The sequence below is a fragment of the Tachyglossus aculeatus genome, chromosome 22, assembly GCF_015852505.1.
Source record: "Tachyglossus aculeatus isolate mTacAcu1 chromosome 22, mTacAcu1.pri, whole genome shotgun sequence".
Taxonomy (NCBI): Eukaryota; Metazoa; Chordata; class Mammalia; order Monotremata; family Tachyglossidae; genus Tachyglossus; species Tachyglossus aculeatus.
Genome location: NC_052087.1, coordinates 53,753,949 through 53,777,699, shown reverse-complemented (window position 1 = coordinate 53,777,699; position 23,751 = coordinate 53,753,949). Strand labels below are relative to the sequence as shown.

Here is a 23,751-nt window from a genome sequence, read left to right as displayed (position 1 = left end):
AGCCCACTGTTGGGTAGGGACCGTCTCTCTATGTTGCCAACTTGTACTTCCCAAGCGCTTAGTCCAGTGCTCTGCACACAGGAAGCGCTCAATAAATACGATTGATGATGCTATAAATGAGAAATCCCTCAGTCTGAGGAAATTGAAGAATCCCAGCTGGAGGGGAGAGCATCCCGGCCTCTTGGAAAGAACTCGGGCCTGGGCGACAGGTGACCTGTCCCCTTCTCCCCCTCGTCCCCCTCTCCATCCCCCCGTCTTACCTCCTTCCCTTCCCCACAGCACCTGTATATATGTATATATGGTTGTACATATTTATTACTCTATTTATTTATTTGTTTTACTTGTACATTTCTATCCTACTTATTTTATTTTGTTGGTCTGTTTGGTTCTGTTCTCTGTCTCCCCCTTTTAGACTGTGAGCCCACTGTTGGGTAGGGACTGTCTCTATGTGATGCCAATTTGTGCTTCCCAAGCGCTTAGTACAGTGCTCTGCACATAGTAAGCGCTCAATAAATACGATTGATTGATTGATTGATTGATTGATTGACCTGGGTTCTAATCCGGGCTCTCTGACACTTCCCTGATGTGTGACCTTGGCCAAGTCACTTCACTTCCCTGGACCTCGTCTGCGAAATGGAGTTTCAATATCTGTTTTCTCCTTACTCTGTGAGCCCCATGTGGGACCCAACTATCCTGTAGTCATTCATTCATTCATTCATTCATTCATTCAGTCGTATTTATTGAGCGCTTACTGTGTGCAGAGCACTGGACTAAGCGCTTGGGAAGTCCAAGTTGGCAACATGTAGAGACGGTCCCTACCCAACAGTGGGCTCACAGTCTAGAAGGGGGAGACAGAGAACAAAACCAAACATATTAACAAAATAAAATAAATAGAATAAACATGCACAAATATTTATTCAGTCATTTTTTAAGCACTTACTGTGTGCAAAGTACTGTACTAAGCACTTGGGAGAGCGTGGCTCAGTGGAAAGAGCGCGGGCTCGGGACGCAGAGGTCATGGGTTCGAATCCCACCTCCCCCACCTGTCTGCTGTGTGACCTTGGGCAAGTCTCTTCACTTCTCCGTGCCTCAGTTCCCTCATCTGTAAAGTGGGGATTAAGACTGTGAGCCCCACATGGGACAACCTCATCTCCTTGTGTTCCCCCCAGCGCTTAGAACAGTGCTTTGCACATAGTAAGCGCTTAACAAATACCAACATTATTATTATTATTATTATTATTATTACTATATAACACCACATTCCCTGCCCAGAATGAGCTCAAAGTCTAGAGGGGGAGACGGAAAATAATATACAGTGCTCTGCACATAGTAAGCGCTCAATAAATACGATTGATGAATATACATAAATAAATAAATGACAGATATATACGTATGTGCTGTGGGGATGGGAGGGAGGATGAATCTACCCCACAGTTTAGTAAAGGGCTTGGCACTTAGTGAGCGATCAACAAACACCACAATTATTATAATTTTAAAGCGGTGTGGCTCAGTGGAAAGAGCCCGGGCTTTGGTGTCCAAGGTCATGGGTTCATATCCCGGCTCTGCCAATTGCCAGCTGTGTGACTTTGGGCAAGTCACTTCACTTCTCTGGGCCTCAGTTCCCTCATCTGTAAAATGGGGATTAAGACTGTGAGCCCCTCGTGGGACAACCTGATCACCTTGTATCCCCCCCAGTGCTTAGAACAGTGCTTTGCACATAGTAAGCGCTTAACAAATGCCATTATTATTATGGGTTCATATCCTGGCTCTGCTAATTGCCCGCTGTGTGACTTTGGGCAAGTCACTTCACTTCTCTGGGCCTCAGTTCCCTCATCTGTAAAATGGGGATGAAGACTCTGAGCCCCCCCGTGGGACAACCTGATCACCTTGTAACCTCCCCAGTGCTTAGAGCAGTGCTTTGCACACAGTAAGCGCTAAATAAATGCCATCATTAATGGATAGAGCCCGGGAGTCAGAAGGTCATGGGTACATTCATTCAATCGTATTTATTGAGCGCTTACTGTGTGCAGAGCACTGGACTAAGCGCTTGAGAAGTCCAAGTCGGCAACATCTAGAGATGGTCCCTACCCAACAACGGGCTCCCAGTCTAGAAGAGGGAGACAGACAACAAAACAAAGCATGTAGACAGGTGAAGGTGTAGACAGGTGTAGACGTTCATTCATTCAGTCGTATTTATTGAGCGCTTACTGTGTGCAGAGCACTGTACTAAGCGCTTGGGAAGTACAAGTCGGCAACATAGACGGTCCCTACCCAACAACGGGCTCACAGTCTAGAAGGGGGAGACAGACAACAAAACAAAACACGTGGACAGGTGTCAAGTCATCAGTCCAAATAGAATTAAATCTAGATGCACATCATTAACTAAATAGAATAGTAAATATGTACAAGTAGAATAAGTAGCGTAATAAATCTGAACAAACATATATACAGGTGCTGTGGGGAGGGGAAGGAGGTAGGGCGGGGGGATCATCATCATCATCATCATCAGCAATCGTATTTATTGAGCGCTTACTGTGTGCAGAGCACTGGACTAAGCGCTTGGGAAGTACAAATTGGCAACTTCTGAGCGTCACGCGGAGCGAATCAAGCTAGTACCCGACTGGGATTTTTTTTCCAGTGGTTTGGTTTCGTTTCTTTGAAAACTGTTCTCTGTCCGAAGGGCCTCAGTCTCCCCCACCTCCTTTAAGCGCTTAATAAATGCCGTCATTATTATTAGTAGTAGTAGTAGTAGTATTCTGAGCGTCACGTGGAGCAAATCAAGCTAGTACCCGACTGGGATTTTTTTTTCGGTGGTTTGGTTTCATTTCTTTGAAAACTGTGTTCCCTGTCCGAAGGGCCTCAGTCTCCCCCACCTCCTTTAAGCGCTTAATAAATGCCGTCATTATTATTATTATTATTAGTAGTAGTAGTAGTATTCTGAGCGTCATGCGGAGCGAATCAAGCTAGTACCCGACTGGGATTTTTTTTCCGGTGGTTTGGTTTCGTTTCTTTGAAAAGTGTGTTCTCTGTCCGAAGGGCCTCAGTCTCCCCCACCTCCTTTAAGCGCTTAATAAATGCCGTCATTATTAGTAGTAGTAGTATTATTCTGAGCGTGACGCGGAGCGAATCAAGCTAGTACCCGACTGGGATTTTTTTTCCGGTGGTTTGGTTTCGTTTCTTTGAAAACTGTGTTCTCTGTCCGAAGGGCCTCAGTCTCCCCCACCTCCTTTAAGCACTTAATAAATGCCGTCATTATTATTATTATTAGTAGTAGTAGTAGTATTCTGAGCGTCACGCGGAGCGAATCAAGCTAGTACCCGACTGGGATTTTTTTTTCCGGTGGTTTGGTTTCGTCTCTTTGAAAACTGTGTTCCCTGTCCGAAGGGCCTCAGTCTCCCCCACCTCCTTTAAGCGCTTAATAAATGCCGTCATTATTAGTAGTAGTAGTATTATTCTGAGCGTGACGCGGAGCGAATCAAGCTAGTACCCGACTGGGATTTTTTTTCCGGTGGTTTGGTTTCGTTTCTTTGAAAACTGTGTTCCCTGTCCGAAGGGCCTCAGTCTCCCCCACCTCCTTTAAGCGCTTAATAAATGCCGTCATTATTATTATTATTAGTAGTAGTAGTAGTATTCTGAGCGTCACGCGGAGCGAATCAAGCTAGTACCCGACTGGGATTTTTTTTCCGGTGGTTTGGTTTCGTCTCTTTGAAAACTGTGTTCCCTGTCCGAAGGGCCTCAGTCTCCCCCACCTCCTTTAAGCACTTAATAAATGCCGTCATTATTATTATTATTATTAGTAGTAGTAGTAGTATTCTGAGCGTCACGCGGAGCGAATCAAGCTAGTACCCGACTGGGATTTTTTTTCCGGTGGTTTGGTTTCGTTTCTTTGAAAACTGTGTTCTCTGTCCGAAGGGCCTCAGTCTCCCCCACCTCCTTTAAGCGCTTAATAAATGCCGTCATTATTATTATTATTAGTAGTAGTAGTATTATTCTGAACGTCACGCGGAGCAAATCAAGCTAGTACCCGACTGGGATTTTTTTTCCGGTGGTTTGGTTTCGTTTCTTTGAAAACTGTGTTCTCTGTCCTAAGGGCCTCAGTCTCCCCCACCTCCTTTAAGCACTTAATAAATGCCGTCATTATTATTATTAGTAGTAGTAGTAGTAGTAGTATTCTGAGCGTCACGCGGAGCGAATCAAGCTAGTACCCGACTGGGATTTTTTTTCCGGTGGTTTGGTTTCGTTTCTTTGAAAACTGTGTTCCCTGTCCGAAGGGCCTCAGTCTCCCCCACCTCCTTTAAGCGCTTAATAAATGCCGTCATTATTATTATTATTAGTAGTAGTAGTAGTATTATTCTGAACGTCACGCGAAGCAAATCAAGCTAGTACCCGACTGCGATTTTTTTTCCGGTGGTTTGGTTTCGTTTCTTTGAAAACTGTATTCCCTGTCCGAAGGGCCTCAGTCTCCCCCACCTCCTTTAAGCACTTAATAAATGCCGTCATTATTATTATTAGTAGTAGTAGTAGTAGTAGTAGTATTCTGAGCGTCACGCGGAGCGAATCAAGCTAGTACCCGACTGGGATTTTTTTTTCCGGTGGTTTGGTTTGGTTTCTTTGAAAACTGTGTTCTCTGTCCGTAAGGGCCTCAGTCTCCCCCACCTCCTTTAAGCGCTTAATATATGCCGTCATTATTATTATTAGTAGTAGTAGTAGTAGTAGTATTCTGAGCGTCACGCGGAGCGAATCAAGCTAGTACCCGACTGGGATTTTTTTTTGGTGGTTTGTTTTCGTTTCTTTGAAAAGTGTGTTCTCTGTCCGAAGGGCCTCAGTCTCCCCCACCTCCTTTAAGCGCTTAATATATGCCGTCATTATTATTATTAGTAGTAGTATTATTGTTCTGAGCGTCACGCGGAGCGAATCAAGCTAGTACCCGACTGGGATTTTTTTTCCGGTGGTTTGGTTTCGTCTCTTTGAACACTGTGTTCTCTGTTCGAAGGGCCTCAGTCTCCCCCACCTCCCTTAGTGCCCGGCCAAGAGAAGGGAACGACCAAGTACAATTGGGACTCCTCCGTCTACGACAACGAGCTGCCCGTCCGATGCCGCAACATCAGTGGGACGCTCTACAAGAACAGGCTCGGCTCAGGTACCCGCCCGGGGCCCACGGCGCCCGCGTCCCGTGCCAACCCCAATCCCCGCCCCTGGCTGACGTTTATCAATCAATCGTATTTATTGAGCGCTTACTGTGTGCGGAGCACTGGGCTAAGCGCTTGGGAAGGACAAGTTGGCAACACAGAGAGACGGTCCTGACCCAACAGTCAATCAATCAATCAATCAATCGTATTTAGACTGTGAGCCCACTTTTAGACTGTGAGCCCACTGTTGGGTAGGGACTGTCTCTGTATGCTGCCAATTTGTACTTCCCAAGCGCTTAGTACAGTGTTCTGCACATAGCGCTCAATAAATATGATTGATGGTTGACGATGATGGAAGTCCAAGTTGGCAACATAGAGAGACAGTCCCGACCCAACAATCAATCAATCAATCAATCGTATTGATTGAGCCCTTACTTTGTGCGGAACACTGGGCTAAGCGCTTGGGAAGTCCAAGTTGGCAACATAGAGAGACGGTCCCGACCCAACAATCAATCAATTGATCGTATTGATTGAGCGCTTACTGTGTGCGGAGCACCTGTCTAAGCGCTTGGGAAGTCCAAGTTGGCAACATAGAAAGACGGTCCTGACCCAACAATCAATCAATCAATCAATCAATCGTATTGATTGAGCGCTTACTGTGTGCAGAGCACTGGGCTAAGTGCTTGGGAAGTCCAAGTTGGCAACATAGAGAGACGGTCCCGACCCAACAGTCAATCAATCAATCAATCGTATTGATTGAGCGCTTACTGTGTGCGGAGCACTGGGCTAAGCGCTTGGGAAGTCCAAGTTGGCAACAGAGAGAGACGGTCCCGACCCAACAATCAATCAATCAATCATCATCATCATCATCATCAATTGTATTTATTGAGCGCTTACTATGTGCAGAGCACTGTACTAAGTGCTTGGGAAGTACAAATTGGCAACATATAGAAACAGTCCCTACCCAACAGTGGCTCACAGTCTAAAAGGGGGAGACAGAGAACAAAACCAAACATACTAGCAAAATAAAATAAATAGAATAGATATGTACAAATAAAATAAATAAATAAATAAATAGAGTAATAAATATGTACAAACATATATCCATATATACAGGTGCTGTGGGGAAGGGAAGGAGGTAAGATGGGGGAGATGGAGAGGGGGATGAGGGGGAGAGGAAGGAAGGGGCTCAGTCTGGGAAGGCGTCCTGGAGGAGGTGAGCTCTCAGTAGGGCCTTGAATGGAGGAAGAGAGCTAGCTTGGCAGATGGGCAGAGGGATTGGGGGCATTCCGGGCCCGGGGGAGGACGGGGACCGGGGGTCGATGGCGGGACAGGCGAGAACGAGGCCTAACGGTGAGGAGATTAGCGGCGGAGGAGCGGAGGGTGCGGGCTGGGCTGGACAAGGACAGAAGGGACGGGAGGTAGGAGGGGGCCAGGGGATGGATGGATGGATGGATGGACAGCCTGGAAGCCCAGGGGGAGGAGTTTCTGCCTGATGCGCAGATTGGTAGCCATTGGAGGTTTTTGAGGAGGGGAGTAATATGCCCAGAGTGTTTCTGGACAAAGATAATCCGGGCAGCAGCATGAAGTATGGATTGAAGTGGGGAGAGACACGAGGATGGGAGATCAGAGAGAAGGCTGGTGCAGTAGTCCAGATGGGCTAGGATGACAGCTTGAACGAGCAGGGTAGCGGTTTGGATGGAGAGGAAAGGGCGGATCTTGGCAATGTTGCGGAGCTGAGACCGGCAGGTTTTGGTGACGGCTTGGATGTGAGGGGTGAATGAGAGAGCGGAGTCGAGGATGACACCGAGGTTGCGGGCTTGTGAGACGGGAAGGATGATAGTGCCGTCAACAGAGATGGGAAAGTCAGGGAGAGGACAAGGTTTGGGAGGGAAGACAAGGAGCTCAGTCTTCGACATGTTGAGCTTTAGGTGGCGGGCGGACATCCAGGTGGAGATGTCCTGAAGGCAGGAGGAGACGCGAGCCTGGAGGGAGGGGGAGAGAGCAGGGGCAGAGATGGAGATCTGGGGGTCATCAGCGTAAAGATGATAGTTGAAGCCGTGGGAGCGAATGAGGTCACCGGTACACAGGTACTATGTGCCAAGCACTTTTCTAAGCACTGGGGCAGATACAAGGTAATGAGGTTGTCCCATGTGGGGCTCACGGTCTTCATCCCCATTTTACAGATGTGGGAACTGAGGCCCAGAGAAGTGAAGTGACTTCACTTATTATTATTATTATTTGTTAAGCACATACTATGTGCCAGGCACTGAATTAAGTACTGAGGGAGATACACATTAATCAAGTAGGACACAGTCCCTGCCCCACATGAGGCTTAGAACAGTGCTTGGCACATAGTAAGCACTTAATAAATACCATCATCATCATTATTATTATTATTATTCACTTCTCTGGGCCTCAGTTCCCTTATCTGTAAAATGGGGATGAAGACTGTGAGCCCCTCATGGGACAACCTGATTACCTTGTATCTACCCCAGTGCTTAGAACAGTGCTTGGCACATAGTAAGCACTTAATAAATACCATCATTATTATTATTCACTTCACTGGGCCTCAGTTCCCTTATATGTAAAATGGGGATGAAGACCGTGAGCCCCACGTGGGACAACCTCATTACCTTGTATCTCCCCCACTGCTTAGAACAGTGCTTGGCACATAGTAAGCACTTAATAAATACCATCATCATCATCATTATTATTATTATTATTCACTTCTCTGGGCCTCAGTTCCGTTATCTGTAAAATGGGGATGAAGACCGTGAGCCCCACGTGGGACAACCTCATTACCTTGTATTTACCCCAGTGCTTAGAACAGTGCTTGGCACATAGTAAGCGCTTAATAAATACCATCATCATTATTATTATTATCATTCACTTCTCTGGGCCTCAGTTCCCTTATCTGTAAAATGGGGATGAAGACCGTGAGCCCCACGTGGGACAACCTCATTACCTTGTATCTCCCCCACTGCTTAGAACAGTGCTTGGCACATAGTAAAAGCACTTAATAAATACCATCATCATCATTATTATTATTATTCACTGGTCTGGGCCTCAGTTCCCTTCTCTGTCAAATGGGGATGAAGACTGTAAGCCCCTCGTGGGACAACCTGATTACCTTGTATCTACCCCAGTGCTTAGAACAGTGCTTGGCACATAGTAAGCGCTTGATAAATACCATTATTATTATTACTATTCACTTCTCTGGACCTCAGTTCCCTCGTCTGTCAAATGGGGATGAAGACTGTGAGCCCCTCATGGGACAACCTGATTACCTTGTATCTACCCCAGTGCTTAGAACAGTGTTTGGCACATAGTAAGCGCGTAATAAATACCATCATTATTATTATTCACTTCTCTGGACCTCAGTGACCTCATCTGTCAAGTGGGGATGAAGACTGTGAGCCCCACGTGGGACAGGGACTGTGTCCAACCTGATCAGCTCATATGTACCCCAGCGCTTAAAGCAGTGCATGGCATAATAATAATAATAATAATAATAATAATGATGGCATTTGTTAAGCGCTTACTATGTGCAAAGCACTGTTCTAAGCACTGGGGTAGATACAAGGTATAAAATCAGTTCTTAACATTCATTCAGTCAGTCAGTCATATTTATTGAGCGCTTACTGTGTGCAAAGCACTGGACTAAGCGCTTGGTGCGCTTAGTCCAGTGCTCTGCACACAGTAAGCGCTCAATAAATACGATTGATGATGATGCTGACAAGTTGGCAACATCTAGAGACGGTCCCTCCCCAACAACGGGCTCGCAGTCTAGAAGTACCCGGCGCTTAGTACAGTGCTCTGCACGCAGTAAGCGCTCAATAAATACGATTGATTGATAGAAGGGGGAGACAGACGACCAAACAGGTAGATGGGCGTCAATACCATCAGAATAAATAGACTTTTAGACTGTGAGCCCACTGTTGGGTAGGGACTGTCTCTATATGTTGCCAACTTGTACTTCCCAAGCGCTTAGTACAGTGCTCTGCACATAGTAAGCGCTCAATACGATTGATGATGAATACATAGAATGCCATTTTTAAAAAACTAGAGAAAGGAGGGTTGTGAGGCGGCGGTGGGATTCTAGACTGTGCGCCCGCCGTTGGGTAGGGACCGTCTCTAGATGTTGCCAACTTGGACTTCCCAAGCGCTTAGTACAGTGCTCTGCACACGGTAAGCGCTCAGTAAATACGATTGATTGATAGAAGGGGGAGACGGACGACCAAACAGGTAGACGGGCGTCAATACCATCAGAATAAATAGAATGCCATTTTTAAAAAACTAGAGAAAGGAGGGTTGTGAGGCGGCGGTGGTGTTCTAGACTGTGTGCCCGCCGTTGGGAAGGGACCGTCTCTAGATGTTGCCAACTTGGACTTCCCAAGCGCTTAGTACAGTGCTCTGCACACAGTAAGCACTCAGTAAATATGATTGATTGATAGAAGGGGGAGACAGACGACAAAACAAGTAGATGGGCGTCAACACCATCAGAATAAATAGAATGCCATTTTTAAAAAACTAGAGAAAGGAGGGTTGTGAGGCGGCAGTGGTGTTCTAGACTGTGCGCCCGCTGTTGGGTAGGGACCGTCTCTATCTGTTGCCAACTTGGACTTCCCAAGCGCTTAGTCCAGTGCTCTGCACACGGTAAGCGCTCAAATAAATACGATTGAATGAACGAAATGAGTGAATTTATTGAGCACCGGCTGGGCACAACACACTGTCCTGAGCGCTCGAGAAAGGCCAACCGAGGCCTCAGACTCATTCCCCGCCACCGTCTGCTCCAGCCGGCCGCACCTCAATCAATCAATCAATCAGTCAGTCGTATTTACTGAGCGCTTACTGTGTGCGGAGCACTGGACTAAGAGCTTGGGAAGTCCAAGCTGGCAACATCTAGAGACGGTCCCTACCCAAGGGCGGGCTCACGGTCCCTGCGGGCACCTCGCCGTGCCCACAGAGTAGCCAGGGCAGGGAATGGGTGCTGTGGGCGGGGGCCCGGGGCTGGGGGCTCCCGAGCGGCCCCCCCCGAGCGGGCCCCCCCGAGCCGGCCCCCGGCCCGTGGCTTCTTGCAGGCGGACGCGGTCGCTGCATCAAGCAGGGCGAGACCTGGTACAGCCCCACCGAGTTCGAAGCCATGGCCGGCAGAGCCAGCAGCAAGGACTGGAAACGGAGCATCCGCTACGCCGGGAGACCGCTGCAGTGCCTCATTCAGGTCACCGCAACACCCCCTCCACTCACCTCCCCTCTGCTTCCCTCCCCTCCCCACTCATACTCTCCCCTCCTTTCCTATTTCCTCCTTTCCTATTCCCTTCACTCCCATTCCCTTCTCCGCCCTTCCCTTTCCTCTCCTCCTCTCCCATTCCATCCCATTCCTTCTCCTCTCATTCCTTCCCAATCCCTCCCCTTTCCTCCCTTCTCATTCTCTTCCCTCCCTTCCCATTCCCTCCCTCCCTTCTCATGCCCTCCCCTCACATTCCGTCCCCTCCCCTCCCTTCCCATTCTGTTCCCTCCCTTCCCATTCTCTTCCCTCCCTTCCCATTCTCTTCCCTCCCTTCCCATTCCTTCCCCTCCCTTCCCATTCCTTCCCCTCCCCTCTCATTCCCTCCCTTCACATTCCCTCCCCTTCCCTCACATTCCCTCCCCTCCCTTCCTGGCCTTTCCCCTCCCTTCTCATTCCCTCTCTCCTCCCTTCCCAGCCTTTCCCCTCCCTTCCCATTCCCTCCCCTCCCCTTTCCTCCCCTCCCCTTTCTCCTCTCTCCTTTCCACCCCTCCCCACTCATACTCTCCCCTCCTTTCCTATTTCCTCCTTTCCTGTTCCCTTCTCTCCCATTCCCTTCTCTGCCCTTCCCTTTCCTCTCCTCCGTTCCCATTCCATCCCATTCCTTCTCCTCTCATTCCTTCCCAATCCCTCCCCTTTCCTCCCTTCTCATTCTCTTCCCTCCCTTCCCATTCCCTCCCTCCCTTCTCATGCCCTCCCCTCACATTCCGTCCCCTCCCCTCCCTTCCCATTTTGTTCCCTCCTTTCCCATCCTCTTCCCTCCCTTCCCATTCCTTCCCCTCCCCTCTCATTCCCTCCCTTCACATTCCCCCCCTTCCCTCCCCTTCCCTCCCCTCCGTTCCCAGCCTTTCCGCTCTTTTCTCATTCCCTCTCCTCCCTTCCCAGCCTTTCCCCCCTTCCCATTCCCTCCCCTCCCCTTTCCTCCCCTCCCCTTTCTCCTCTCCCCTTTCCTCCCCTCCCCACTCATACTCTCCCCTCCTTTCCTATTTCCTCCTTTCCTGTTCCCTTCACTCCCATTCCCTTCTCTGCCCTTCCCTTTCCTCTCCTCCTCTCCCATTCCATCCCATTCCTTCTCCTCTCATTCCCTCCCAACCCCTCCCCTCTCACTCCCTCCCCTTTCCTCCCTTCTCATTCTCTTCCCTCCCTTCCCATTTCCTCCCTCCCTTCTCATGCCCTCCCCTCACATTCCGTCCCCTCCCCTCCCTTCCCATTCTGTTCCCTCCTTTCCCATTCTCTTCCCTCCCTTCCCATTCCTTCCCCTCCCCTCTCATTCCCTCCCTTCCCATTCCCTCCCCTCCCTTCCCCCTTATTCCCTCCCCTCACATTCCTTCCTCTTCCCTCACATTCCCCCTCCCCTCCTCTCACATTCCCTCCTCTCATATTCCCTCCCTTCCCCTTCCCTCCTATTCTCTGCTCTGCCATCCCCATCTTCCATCCCCTTCCCTCTCATTCCCTCTCCCACCCTCCTGTCCCCTCCCCACTCTGGGCCCATAGTCCCCCAAATCCCCAACTTCCATCTAAGGAACCAGGCTCTCCTCCCAAGAGAAGTCGTGTGGCCTAGCGGCTAGACCCCGGGGCCTGAGAGTCAGAAGGACCTGGGTTCTAATCCCGGCTCCGCCACTTGTCTGCTGGGTGTCCTTGGGCAAGTCGCTTCACTTCTCTGGGTCTCAGTCCCCTCATCTGTGCAATGGGGATGAAGACTATGAGCCCCCTGTGGGACAGGGACTGTGTCCAACCCGATTATCCGGCATCTACCCCAACACTTAGTACAGTACCTGGCACATAGTAAGCGCCTAACGAATACTGTAACAAAAAAGGGGGGTCCTGAGCAGAGTCAGCAGTTTCCTTGTCCCAGAAACCTCTGGCTTATTCCTCTCTGTGAATAGTAGTAGACGGAGGAGGAAAGCATCATCATCATCATCAATCGTATTTACTGAGCGCTTACTATGTGCAGAGCACTGTACTAAGTGCTTGGGAAGTCCAAGTTGGCAACATCTAGAGACAGTCCCTACCCAACATTGGGCTCACAGTCTAAAAGGGGGAGACGGAGAACAAAACCAAACATACTAACAAAATAAAATAAATAAATAAAACAAAATAAAATAAATAGAATAGATATGTACAAGTAAAATAAATAAATAAATAGAGTAATAAATATGTACAAGCATATATATATATACGTATATACAGGTGCTGTGGGGAAGGGAAGTAGGTAAGATGGGTTGATGGAGAGGGGGACGAGGCAGTGCTTTGCACACAGTAAGTGCTCAATAAATACGTTTGAATCAAGGAAGAGCCATAGGAGTAGCAACAAATAGCAGTAGTAGGTGCAGAACAAATACTATAAATAAAATTTAAAAAAGGGACCCTGGGATCCAGCCGATTAGGAGTAATGATAATAGTAATCATACTAATGGTATTTGTTAAGCACTTACTATGTGGCAGGCACTGTTCTAAGCACTGGGGTAGATTCATTCATTCATTCAATCGTTCAATCATTCAATTCATTCAATGGTATTTATTGAGCGCTTACTGGGTGCAGAGCACTGTACTAAGCGCTTGGGAAGTACAAGTCGGCAACATCTAGAGACGGTCCCTACCCAACAACAGGCTCACAGTCTCGAAGGGGGAGACAGACAACAGAAAAAAAAAACACGTAGACAGGTCAAAATCGTCAGAACAAATATAATTATAGCTACAAGCTAATACAGCTTGTAGATAATAATAATAATGATAATGATGCCATTTATTAAGCACTTACTATGGGCAAAGCACTGTTGTAAGTGCTGGGGAGGTTACAAGGTAATAATAATAATAATGATGGCATTTGTTAAGCGCTTACCATGTGGAAAAAGCACTGTTCTAAGCGCTGGGGGGATACAAAGTAATAATAATAATAATGATGGCATTTGTTAAGCGCTTACTATGTGCAAAGCACTGTTCTAAGCGCTGGGGGGATACAAGGTAATAATAATAATAATGATGGCATTTATTAAGCGCTTACTATGTGCAAAGCACTGTTCTAAGCGCTGGGGGGTATACAAGGTAATAATAATGATGGCATTTGTTAAGTGCTTACTATGTGCAAAGCACTGTTCTAAGCGCTGGGGGGATACAAGGTAATAATAATAATGATGGCATTTGTTAAGCGCTTACTATGTGCAAAAAGCACTGTTCTAAGCGTTGGGGGGATACAAGGTAATAATAATAATGATGGCATTTGTTAAGCGCTTACTATGTGCAAAAAGCACTGTTCTAAGCGTTGGGGGGATACAAGGTAATAATAATAATAATGATGGCATTTGTTAAGCACTTACTATGTGCAAAGCACTGTTCCAAGCACTGGGGGGATACAAGGTAATAATAATAATAATGATGGCATTTGTTAAGCGCTTACTATGTGCAAAAAGCACCGTTCTAAGTGCTGGGGGGATACAAGGTAATAATAATAATAATGATGGCATTTGTTAAGCGCTTACTATTGCAAAGCACTGTTCTAAGCGCTGGGGGATACAAGGTAATAATAATAATGATGGCATTTGTTAAGAGCTTACTATGTACAAAGCACTGTTCTAAGCACTGGGGGGATACAAGGTGATCAGGTTGTCCCACGTGGGGCTCACAGTCTTAATCCCCTTTTTACAGATGAGGGAACTGTGGCTCAGAGAAGTGAAGTGACTTGTCCAAGGTCCCACAGCAGCCATGTGGCGTGAGGTTGTCCCACGGGGGCCTCACAGTCTTCATCCCCATTTTCCAGATGAGGTCACTGAGGCCCAGAGAAGTGAAGTGACTTGTCCAAGGTCCCACAGCAGCCATGTGGTGTGAGTTTGTCCCACGGGGGGCTCCCAGTCTTCATCCCCATTTACCAGATGAGGTCACTGAGGCCCAGAGAAGTGAAGTGACTTGTCCAAGGTCCCACAGCAGCCATGTGGCGTGAGTTTGTCCCACGGGGGGCTCCCAGTCTTCATCCCCATTTTCCAGATGAGGGAACTGAGGCCCAGAGAAGTGAAGTGACTTGTCCAAGGTCCCACAGCAGCCATGTGGCGTGAGTTTGTCCCACGGGGGGCTCCCAGTCTTCATCCCCATTTTCCAGATGAGGTCACTGAGGCCCAGAGAAGTGAAGTGACTTGTCCAAGGTCCCACAGCAGCCATGTGGCATGAGTTTGTCCCACGGGGGGGCTCCCAGTCTTCATCCCCATTTTCCAGATGAGGGAACTGAGGCCCAGAGAAGTGAAGTGACTTGTCCAAGGTCCCACAGCAGCCATGTGGCGTGAGTTTGTCCCACGGGGGGCTCCCAGTCCTCATCCCCATTTACCAGATGAGGCCACTGAGGCCCAGAGAAGTGAAGTGACTTGCCCAAAGTCACACAGCTGGGATTTGAACCCAGGTCCTTCCTAGTCCCAGGCCCGGGGTTGATCTGCTGGGCTTTGGTTGGGTTTCCTTCAGCCAAAGCCGGAGAAGAAAGGGCTGAATTGGAAATCTGGTCACCCTCTGTGCCCGCTCCTCCATTCTGCCCAAGGAAGGGTCCTGCTGCCCGCTCCCACCTGGCCCCCTCCTCCCTCCCGTCCCTTCTGTCCTCCTCCATCGCAGCCCGCACCCTCCGCTCCTCTGCCCCCGCTCACCTCCCCCCCGGGCCTCCTTCTCGCCCATCCCGCCGTCGACCCCCGGCCCACGTCCTCCCCCTGGCCCGGAATGCCCTCCCTCCTACTCTATTTATTTATTTTATTTGTACATATCTATTCTATTTATTTTATTTTGTTAGTATGTTTGGTTTTGTTCTCCGTCTCCCCCTTTTAGACCGTGAGCCCTCTGTCGGGTAGGGACCGGCTCTAGATGTTGCCAACTTGGACTTCCCAAGCGCTTAGTCCAGTGCTCTGCACACAGTAAGCGCTCAATAAATACGATTGATTGATTGATTGATTAAAGCACTCAATCTCCTTGCCCCCTCTTACCTTACCTCACTGCTCTCCTACGCACTTTGCTCCTCTACTGCCAACCTAGTCGCTGTACCTCGATCTCATCTATATCACCACCAACCACTTACCCATGTCCTGCCTCTGGCCAGAAACACCTTCCCTCTTAATATCTGACAAATGATCATCATCATCATCATCAATCGTATTTATTGAGCGCTTACTATGGGCAGAGCACTGGACTAAGCGCTTGGGAAGTACAAATTGGCAGCATATAGAGACAGTCCCTACCCAACAGTGGGCTCACAGTCTAAAAGGGGGTAGACAGAGAACAAAACCAAACATACTAACAAAATAAAGTAAATAGAATAGATATGTACAAATAAATTAAATAAATAAAGAAATAGAGTATAAAAATATGTACAAACATCTCTCCCCACCTCAAAACCTTACTGAAGGCCCCTCTCCTCCAAGAGGCCTTCCCTACGCCCTTACTGCCTCTTCTCCCACTCCTTCATTCAATCATATTTATTGAGCGCTGACTGTGTGCAGAGCACTGGACTAGGCGCTTGGGAAGTACAAGTTGGCAACATCTAGAGACGGTCAGTCAATCAATCAATCAATTGTATTTATTGAGCGCTTACTATGTGCAGAGCACTGTACTAGGCGCTTGGGAAGTACAAGTTGGCAACATCTAGAGACGGTCAGTCAATCAATCAATCAATCGTATTTATTGAGCGCTTACTATGTGCAGAGCACTGTACTAGGCGCTTGGGAAGTCCAAGTTGGCAACATCTAGAGACGGTCAATCAATCAATCAATCAATCGTATTTATTGAGCGCTTACTATGTGCAGAGCACTGGACTAAGCACTCGGGAAGTACAAATTGGCAACACATAGAGACAGTCCCTACCCAACAGTGGGCTCACGGTCTAAAAGGGGGAGACGGAGAACAGAACCAAACATACCAACAAAATAAAATAAATAGGATAGAAATGTACAAGTAAGATAAATAAATAAATAAATAGAGTAATAAATATGTACAACCATATATACATATATACAGGTGCTGTGGGGAAGGGAAGGAGGTAAGATGGGGGGATGGAGAGGGGGACGAGGGGGAGAGGAAGGAAGGGGCTCAGTCTGGGAAGGCCTCCTCAGTCCCGACCCAACAGTGGGCTCACAGTCTAGAAGCCACTTGTCAGCTGTGTGACTTTGGGCAGGTCGCTTCACTTCTCTGGGCCTCAGTTCCCTCATCTGTCAAATGGGGATGAAGACTGTGAGCCCCCCGTGGGACAACCCGATCACCTTGTAACCTCCCCAGCGCTTAGGACAGTGCTCTGCGCATAGTAAGCGCTTAAACAAATACCATTATTATGATTATTGATTATTATTATTCATAATACTATAGAGAAGCAGCGTGGCTCAGTGGAAAGAGCCCAGGCTTTGGAGTCAGAGGTCACGGGTTCAAACCCCGGCTCCGCCAGTTGTCAGCTGGGTGACTTGGGGCAAGTCGCTTCACTTCTCTGGGCCTCAGTGACCTCATCTGGAAAATGGGCATGGAGACTGTGAGCCCCACGTGGGACACCCTGATCACCTTGTAACCTCCCCAGCGCTTAGAACAGTGCTTTGCACATAGTAAGCGCTTAATAAATGCCATTATTATTATTAATTATTTGTATATATGTATATATGTTTGTACATATTTATTACTCTATTTTACTTGTACATATCTATTCTATTTATTTTATTTTGTTAGTATGTTTGGTTTTGTTCTCCGTCTCCCCGTTTTAGACTGTGAGCCCGCTGTTGGGTAGGGACTGTCTCTCTATGTTGCCAACTTGGACTTCCCAAGCGCTCAGTACAGTGCTCTGCACACAGTAAGCGCTCAATAAATACGATTGATGATGATGATCTGCCCCAGCGCTTTGAATAGTGCCTGGAACATAGTGAGTGCTTAACGATGATACCCTCGTTATCATTAAGCCGACCGGCCCTTTACCAGCTCACTGTGGGCAGGGAATGTGTCTGTTTTATTGTCCGCTCCCAACGCTTGGGCCAATGTTGCGCACACAGTCGGCGCTCCAAAAATCCGATCGACTGGCTGAACGGTAACCGTGAGGACGGGAAGCAGCGTGGCTCAGTGGAGAGAGCCCGGGCTTGGGAGTCAGAGGTCCTGGGTTCTAATCCCGGCTCTGCCACTTGTCAGCTGGGTGACTTTGGGCAAGTCACTTCACTGCTCTGGGCCTCAGTGACCTCATCTGGAAAATGGGGATGAAGACTGGGAGCCCCACGTGGGACCTTGAGAAGCAGCGTGGCTCAGTGGAAAGAGCCCGGGCTTTGGAGTCAGAGGTTCATTCATTCATTCATTCAATCGTATTTATTGAGCGCTTACTGTGTGCAGAGCACTGGACTAAGCGCTTGGGAAGTCCAAGTTGGCAACATCTAGAGACGGTCCCTACCCAACAGTGGGCTCGCAGTCGAGAAGCAGCGTGGCTCAGTGGAAAGAGCCCGGGCTTTGGAGTTAGAGGTCATGGGTTCGAATCCCGACTCCGCCACATGTCTGCTGTGTGACCTTGGGCAAGTCACTTCACTTCTCTGAGCCTCAGTTACCTCATCTTTATAATGGGGATGAAGACTGGGAGCCCCACGTGGGACCACCTGACTACCTTGAGAAGCAGCGTGGCTCAGTGGAAAGAGCTCGGGCTTTGGAGTCAGAGGTTCATTCATTCATTCATTCATTCATTCAGTCGTATTTATTGAGCGCTTACTGTGTGCAGAGCACTGGACTAAGCGCTTGGGAAGTCCAAGTTGGCACCATCTAGAGACGGTCCCTACCCAACAGCGGGCTCACAGTCTAGAAGCAGTCGAGAAGCAGCGTGGCTCAGTGGAAAGAGCCCGGGCTTTGGAGTCAGAGGTCATGGGTTCAAATCCCGACCCCGCCACATGTCTGCTGTGTGACCTTGGGCAAGTCACTTAACTTCTCTGAGCCTCAGTTACCTCATCTTTAAAATGGGGATGAAGACTGGGAGCCCCACGTGGCACCACCTGACTACCTTGAGAAGCAGCGTGGCTCAGTGGAAAGAGCCCGGGCTTTGGAGTCAGAGGTTCATTCATTCATTCAATCGTATTTATTGAGCGCTTACTGTGTGCAGAGCACTGGACTAAGCGCTTGGGAAGTCCAAGTTGGCAACATATAGAGACGGTCCCTACCCAACAGCGGGCTCACAGTCTAAAAGCAGTCGAGAAGCAGCGTGGCTCAGTGGAAAGAGCCCGGGCTTCGGAGTCAGAGGTCATGGGTTCGAATCCCGACTCCGCCACATGTCTGCTGTGTGACCTTGGGCAAGTCACTTCACTTCTCTGAGCCTCAGTTACCTCATCTGTAAAATGGGGATTAAGACTGTGAACCCCACATGGGACAACCTGATCACTTTGTATCCCCCCCCAGCGCTTCGAACAGTGCTTGGCACATAGTAAGCGCTTAACAAGTGCCAACATTATTTATTATTATTTATTTATTTAGAAGGGGGAGGCAGACGACAAAACAAAACATGTGGACAGGTGCCAAGTCATCTGAATAAATAGAAGTAAAGCTAGATGCACCTCATTAACAAAATAAATAGAATAGTAAGTATGTACAAGTGAAATAAATAGAGTAATAAACCTGTACAAACATATATACAGGTGCTAATAATAATAATGACGGTATTTGTTAAGCGCTTACTATGTGCCAAGTGCCATTCTAAGCACTGCGGGAGATACAAGGTCATCAGGAAGCAGCGTGGCTCAGTGGAAAGATCCCAGGCTTTGGAGTCAGAGGTCATGGGTTCAAATCCCGGCTCCGCCAATTGTCAGCTGTGTGACTTTGGGCAAGTCATTTCACTTTTCTGGGCCTCATTAAGGGTCCAAATCCCGGCTCCGCCCATTGCCAACTGTGTGACTTTGGGCAAGTCACTTCACTTCTCTGCACCTCAGTTACCTCATCTGTAAAATGGGGATTAAGACTGGGAGCCCCCCGTGGGACAACCTGTTCACCTTGTAGCCTCCCCAGCGCTTAGAACAGTGCTTTGCACATAGTGAGCGCTTAATAAATGCTATCATCATCATTATTATTATTAGTATTATTATCCTGGCTCTGCCACTTGTCAGCTGTGTGACTTTGGGCAAGTCACTTCACTTCTCTGGGCCTCAGTGACCTCATCTTTAAAATGGGGATGAAGACTGGGAGCCCCCCGTGGGGCAGCCTGACTACCTTGTATCTCCCCCAGCGCTTAGAACAGTGCTTGGCTTGTAGTTAGCGCTTAATAAATACCATCATCATTATTATTATTATCATTATAAGCCCGGCCCAGGCCTCAAGTCTCCTCGCCGACTAGGCCCAAAGCAGCGTGGCTCAGTGGAAAGAGCACGGGCTTTGGAGCCAGAGGTCATGGGTTCGAATCCCGGCTCCTCCACATGTCTGCTGTGTGACCTTGGGCAAGTCACTTCACTTCTCTGAGCCTCAGTTCCCTCATCTGGAAAATGGGGATTAAGACTGTGAGCCCCCCGTGGGACAACTTGATCACCTTGTATTCCCCCCCACCCCAGCGCTTAGAACAGTGCTCTGCACATAGTAAGCGCTTAACAAATGCCATCATTATTATTATTATTATCTCTTGATACGTCGCCCCTCTCCCCCGCCGGCCTGAATCTAGTGGATCGGCGAGAGTTTCTAATTCTCTCCCCATGTTTTTCCAATTTCAGGATGGGATCCTAAACCCTCACGCTGCCTCCTGCACTTGTGCCGCCTGCTGCGATGATATGACTCTAGTGAGTAAAACCCGGAAGGAAACGCTTCCTTTTTTTTGTTTGTTTTTTGGTTTTGTATGGTATCTGTTAAACACTTGGGTAGGGACTATCTCTATAGGTTGCCAACTTGTACTTCCCAAGCGCTTAGTACAGTGCTGTGCACACCGTAAGCGCTCAATAAATATGATTGATTGATTGATTACCCTGTGCCAGGCCCCAGACTAAGCGCTGGCATAGAAGAGAAGGAAATGCTTCCTTTTATTTGGTTTTTTGGTTTTGTTTGGTATCTGTTAAACACTTACTCTGTGCCAGGCCCCAGACTAAGTGCTGGCATAGATAGAAGAGAAGGAAATGCTTCCTTTTATTTTGTTCTTTCGTTTTGTACAGTATCTGTTCATTCATTCATTCATTCAGTCGTATTTATTGAGCGCTGTTAAACGCTTACTCTGTGCCAGGCACTGGATTAAGCGCTGGTGTAGATAGAAGAGAAGGAAACGCTTCCTTTTTTTTGCTTTTTGGTTTTGTACGGTATCTGTTAAACGCTCACTCTGTGCCAGGCACTGGATTAAGCGCTGGTGTAGATAGAAGAGAAGGAAACGCTTTCTTTTTTTTGTTTTTTGGTTTTGTATGGTATCTGTTAAACGCTTACTCTGTGCCAGACACTGGATTAAGCGCTGGTGTAGATAGAAGAGAAGGAAATGCTTCCTTTTTTTAATTTTTTGGTTTTGTATGGTATCTGTTAAACGCATACTCTGTGCCAGGCACTGGATTAAGTGCTGGTGTAGATAGAAGAGATGGAAACGCTTCCTTTTTTTTCGTTTCTTGGTTTTGTATGGTATCTGTTGAACACTTACTCTGTGCCGGACCCTGGATTAAGCACTGGTGTAGATAGAAGAGAAGGAAACGCTTCCTTTTTTTTTTTGTTTTTTGTTTTTGTACGGTATCTGTTAAACGCTTACTCTGTGCCAGACACTGGATTAAGCGCTGGTGTAGATAGAAGAGAAGGAAATGCTTCTTTTTTTAATTTTTTGGTTTTGTACGGTATCTGTTAAACGCTTACTCTGTGCCAGACCCTGGATTAAGCGCTGGTGTAGATAGATGAGGAGGAAATGCTTCCTTTTTTTTGTTTTTTGGTTTTGTGCGGTATCTGTTAAATGCTTACTCTGTGCCAGACACTGCATTAAGCTCTGGTGTAGATAGAAGAGAAGGAAACGCTTCCTTTTTTTTGGCTTTGTACGGTATCTTTTAAACGCTTACTCTGTGCCAGGCACTGGATTAAGCGCTGGCATAGATAGACGAGAAGGAAACACTTCCTTTTTTTTGTTTTTTGGTTTTGTACAGTATCTTATAAATGCTTACTCTGTGCCAGGCACTGGATTAAATGCTGGTGTAGATAGAAGAGAAGGAAACGCTTCCTTTTTTTTGTTTTTTGGTTTTGTGCGGTATCTGTTAAACGCTTACTCTGTGCCAGACACTGGATTAAGCGCTGGTGTAGGTAGAAGAGAAGGAAACGCTTCCTTTTTTTTGTTTTTTGGCTTTGTACAGTATCTTCTAAATGCTTACTCTGTGCCAGGCACTGGATTAAGCGCTGGCGTAGATAGACGAGAAGGAAACACTTCCTTTTTTTTGTTTTTTGGTTTTGTACAGTATCTTATAAATGCTTACTCTGTGCCAGGCACTGGATTAAGCGCTGGTGTAGATAGAAGAGAAGGGAACGCTTCCCTTTTTTTGTTTTTTGCTTTTGTATGGTATCTGTTAAACGCTTACCCTGTGCCAGACACTGGATTAACCGCTGGTGTAGGTAGAAGAGAAGGAAACGCTTCCTTTATTTTGTTCTTTCGTTTTGTATGGTATCTGTTAAACGCTTACTCTGTGCCAGACACTGGATTAAGCGCTGGTGTAGATAGAAGAAAAGGAAACGCTTCCTTTTTATATTTTTTTTGGTTTTGAATGGTATCTGTTAAATGCTTACTCTGTGCCAGGCCCCAGGCTAAGCGCTGGCATAGATAGAAGAGAAGGAAACACTTCCTTTTATTTTGTTCTTTCATTTTGTACGGTATCTGTTAAACGCTTACTCTGTGCCGGCACTGGATTAAGCGCTGGTGTAGATAGAAGAGAAGGAAATGCTTCCCTTTTTTTGTGTGTTGGTTTTGTACGGTATCTGTTAAATTCATTCATTCATTCAATCGTATTTATTGAGCACTTATTGTGTGCAGAGCACTGTACTAAGTGCCTGGGAAGTACAAGTTGGCAACATATAGAGACAGTCCCTACCCAACAGTGGGCTCACAGTCTAGAAGGGGGAGACAGAGAACCAAACAAAACATATTAACAAAATAAAATAATTAGAATTAATATGTACAAATAAAATAAAGAAATACTTACTCTGTGCCAAGCACCAGAATAAGCGCTGGTGTAGATAGAAGAGAAGGAAGCACTTCCTTTTATTTTGTTCTTTGGTTTTGCACGGTATCTGTTAAACGCTTACTCCGTGCCGGCACTGGATTAAGCGCTGGTGTAGATAGAAAAGAAGGAAACGCTTCCTTTTTTTTTTTTTTTTTTGTACAGTATCTGTTAAACACTTATTCTGTGCCAGGCCCTGGACTAAATGCTGGCATAGATAGAAGAGAAGGAAACGCTTCCTTTTTTTGTTTTTTGGTTTTGCGCAGTATCTATTAAACGCTTACTCTGTGCCAAGCATCAGAATAAGCTCTGGCATAGATAGAAGAGAAGGAAACACTTCCTTTTATTTTGTTCATTGGTTTTGTACAGTATCTGTTAAACGCTTACTCTGTGCCGGCACTGGACTAAGCGCTGGTGTAGATAGAAAAGAAGGAAACACTTCCTTACTTTGTTTTTTGTTTTTGTACGGTATCTATTAAATGCTTGCTCTGTGCCAGGCACCAGAATAAGCGCAGGTGTAGATAGCAGAGAAGGAAACGCTTCCTTTTTTTTTTTTTGTTTTTGTTTTTGGACAGTATCTGTTAAACACTTATTCTGTGCCAGGCCCCGGACTAAGCACTGGCATAGATAGAAGAGAAGGAAACGCTTCCTTTCTTTTTATTTTGTTTTTGTGCGGTATCTATTAAACGCTTACTCTGTGCCAAGCACCAGAATAAGCGCTGGTGTAGATAGAAGAGAAGGAAACACTTCCTTTTATTCTGTTCTTTGGTTTTGCACGGTATCTGTTAAACGCTTACTCCGTGCTGGCACTGGATTAAGCGCTGGTGTAGATAGAAGAGAAAGAAATGCTTCCTTTTTTTGTTTTTTTGTTTTTGTACGGTATCTATTAAACGCTTACTCTGCCAGGCACCAGAATAAGCGCTGGCATAGATAGAAGAGAAGGAAACGCTTCCTTTTTTTTTGTTTTTTGTTTTTGGACAGTATCTGTTAATTACTCTGTGCCAGGCCCCGGACTAAGCGCTGGCATACATAGAAGAGAAGGAAACGCTTCCTTTTGTTTTTTGTTTTTGTGTGTTATCTATTAAACGCTTCCTCTGTGCCAAGCACCAGAATAAGCACTGGCGTAGATAGAAGAGAAGGAAACACTTCCTTTTATTTTGTTCTTTGGTTTTGCACGGTGTCTGTTAAACGTTTACTCCGTGCCGGCACTGGATTAAGCGCTGGTGTA

General features: G+C 47.1%; 1 protein-coding gene across 1 annotated transcript in view; it reads left to right on the top strand.

The window, feature by feature from the left end:
* The window catches only part of DEAF1 (DEAF1 transcription factor), a 103,539-nt gene that overhangs the window by 15,685 nt on the left and 64,103 nt on the right, over positions 1-23,751 (top strand). The window contains exons 4-6 of the mRNA XM_038765182.1: positions 4,994-5,140; positions 10,214-10,353; positions 20,076-20,141. Coding sequence (XP_038621110.1) covers positions 4,994-5,140; positions 10,214-10,353; positions 20,076-20,141 — 353 coding nt within the window. The remainder of the gene's footprint in view (positions 1-4,993; positions 5,141-10,213; positions 10,354-20,075; positions 20,142-23,751) is intronic.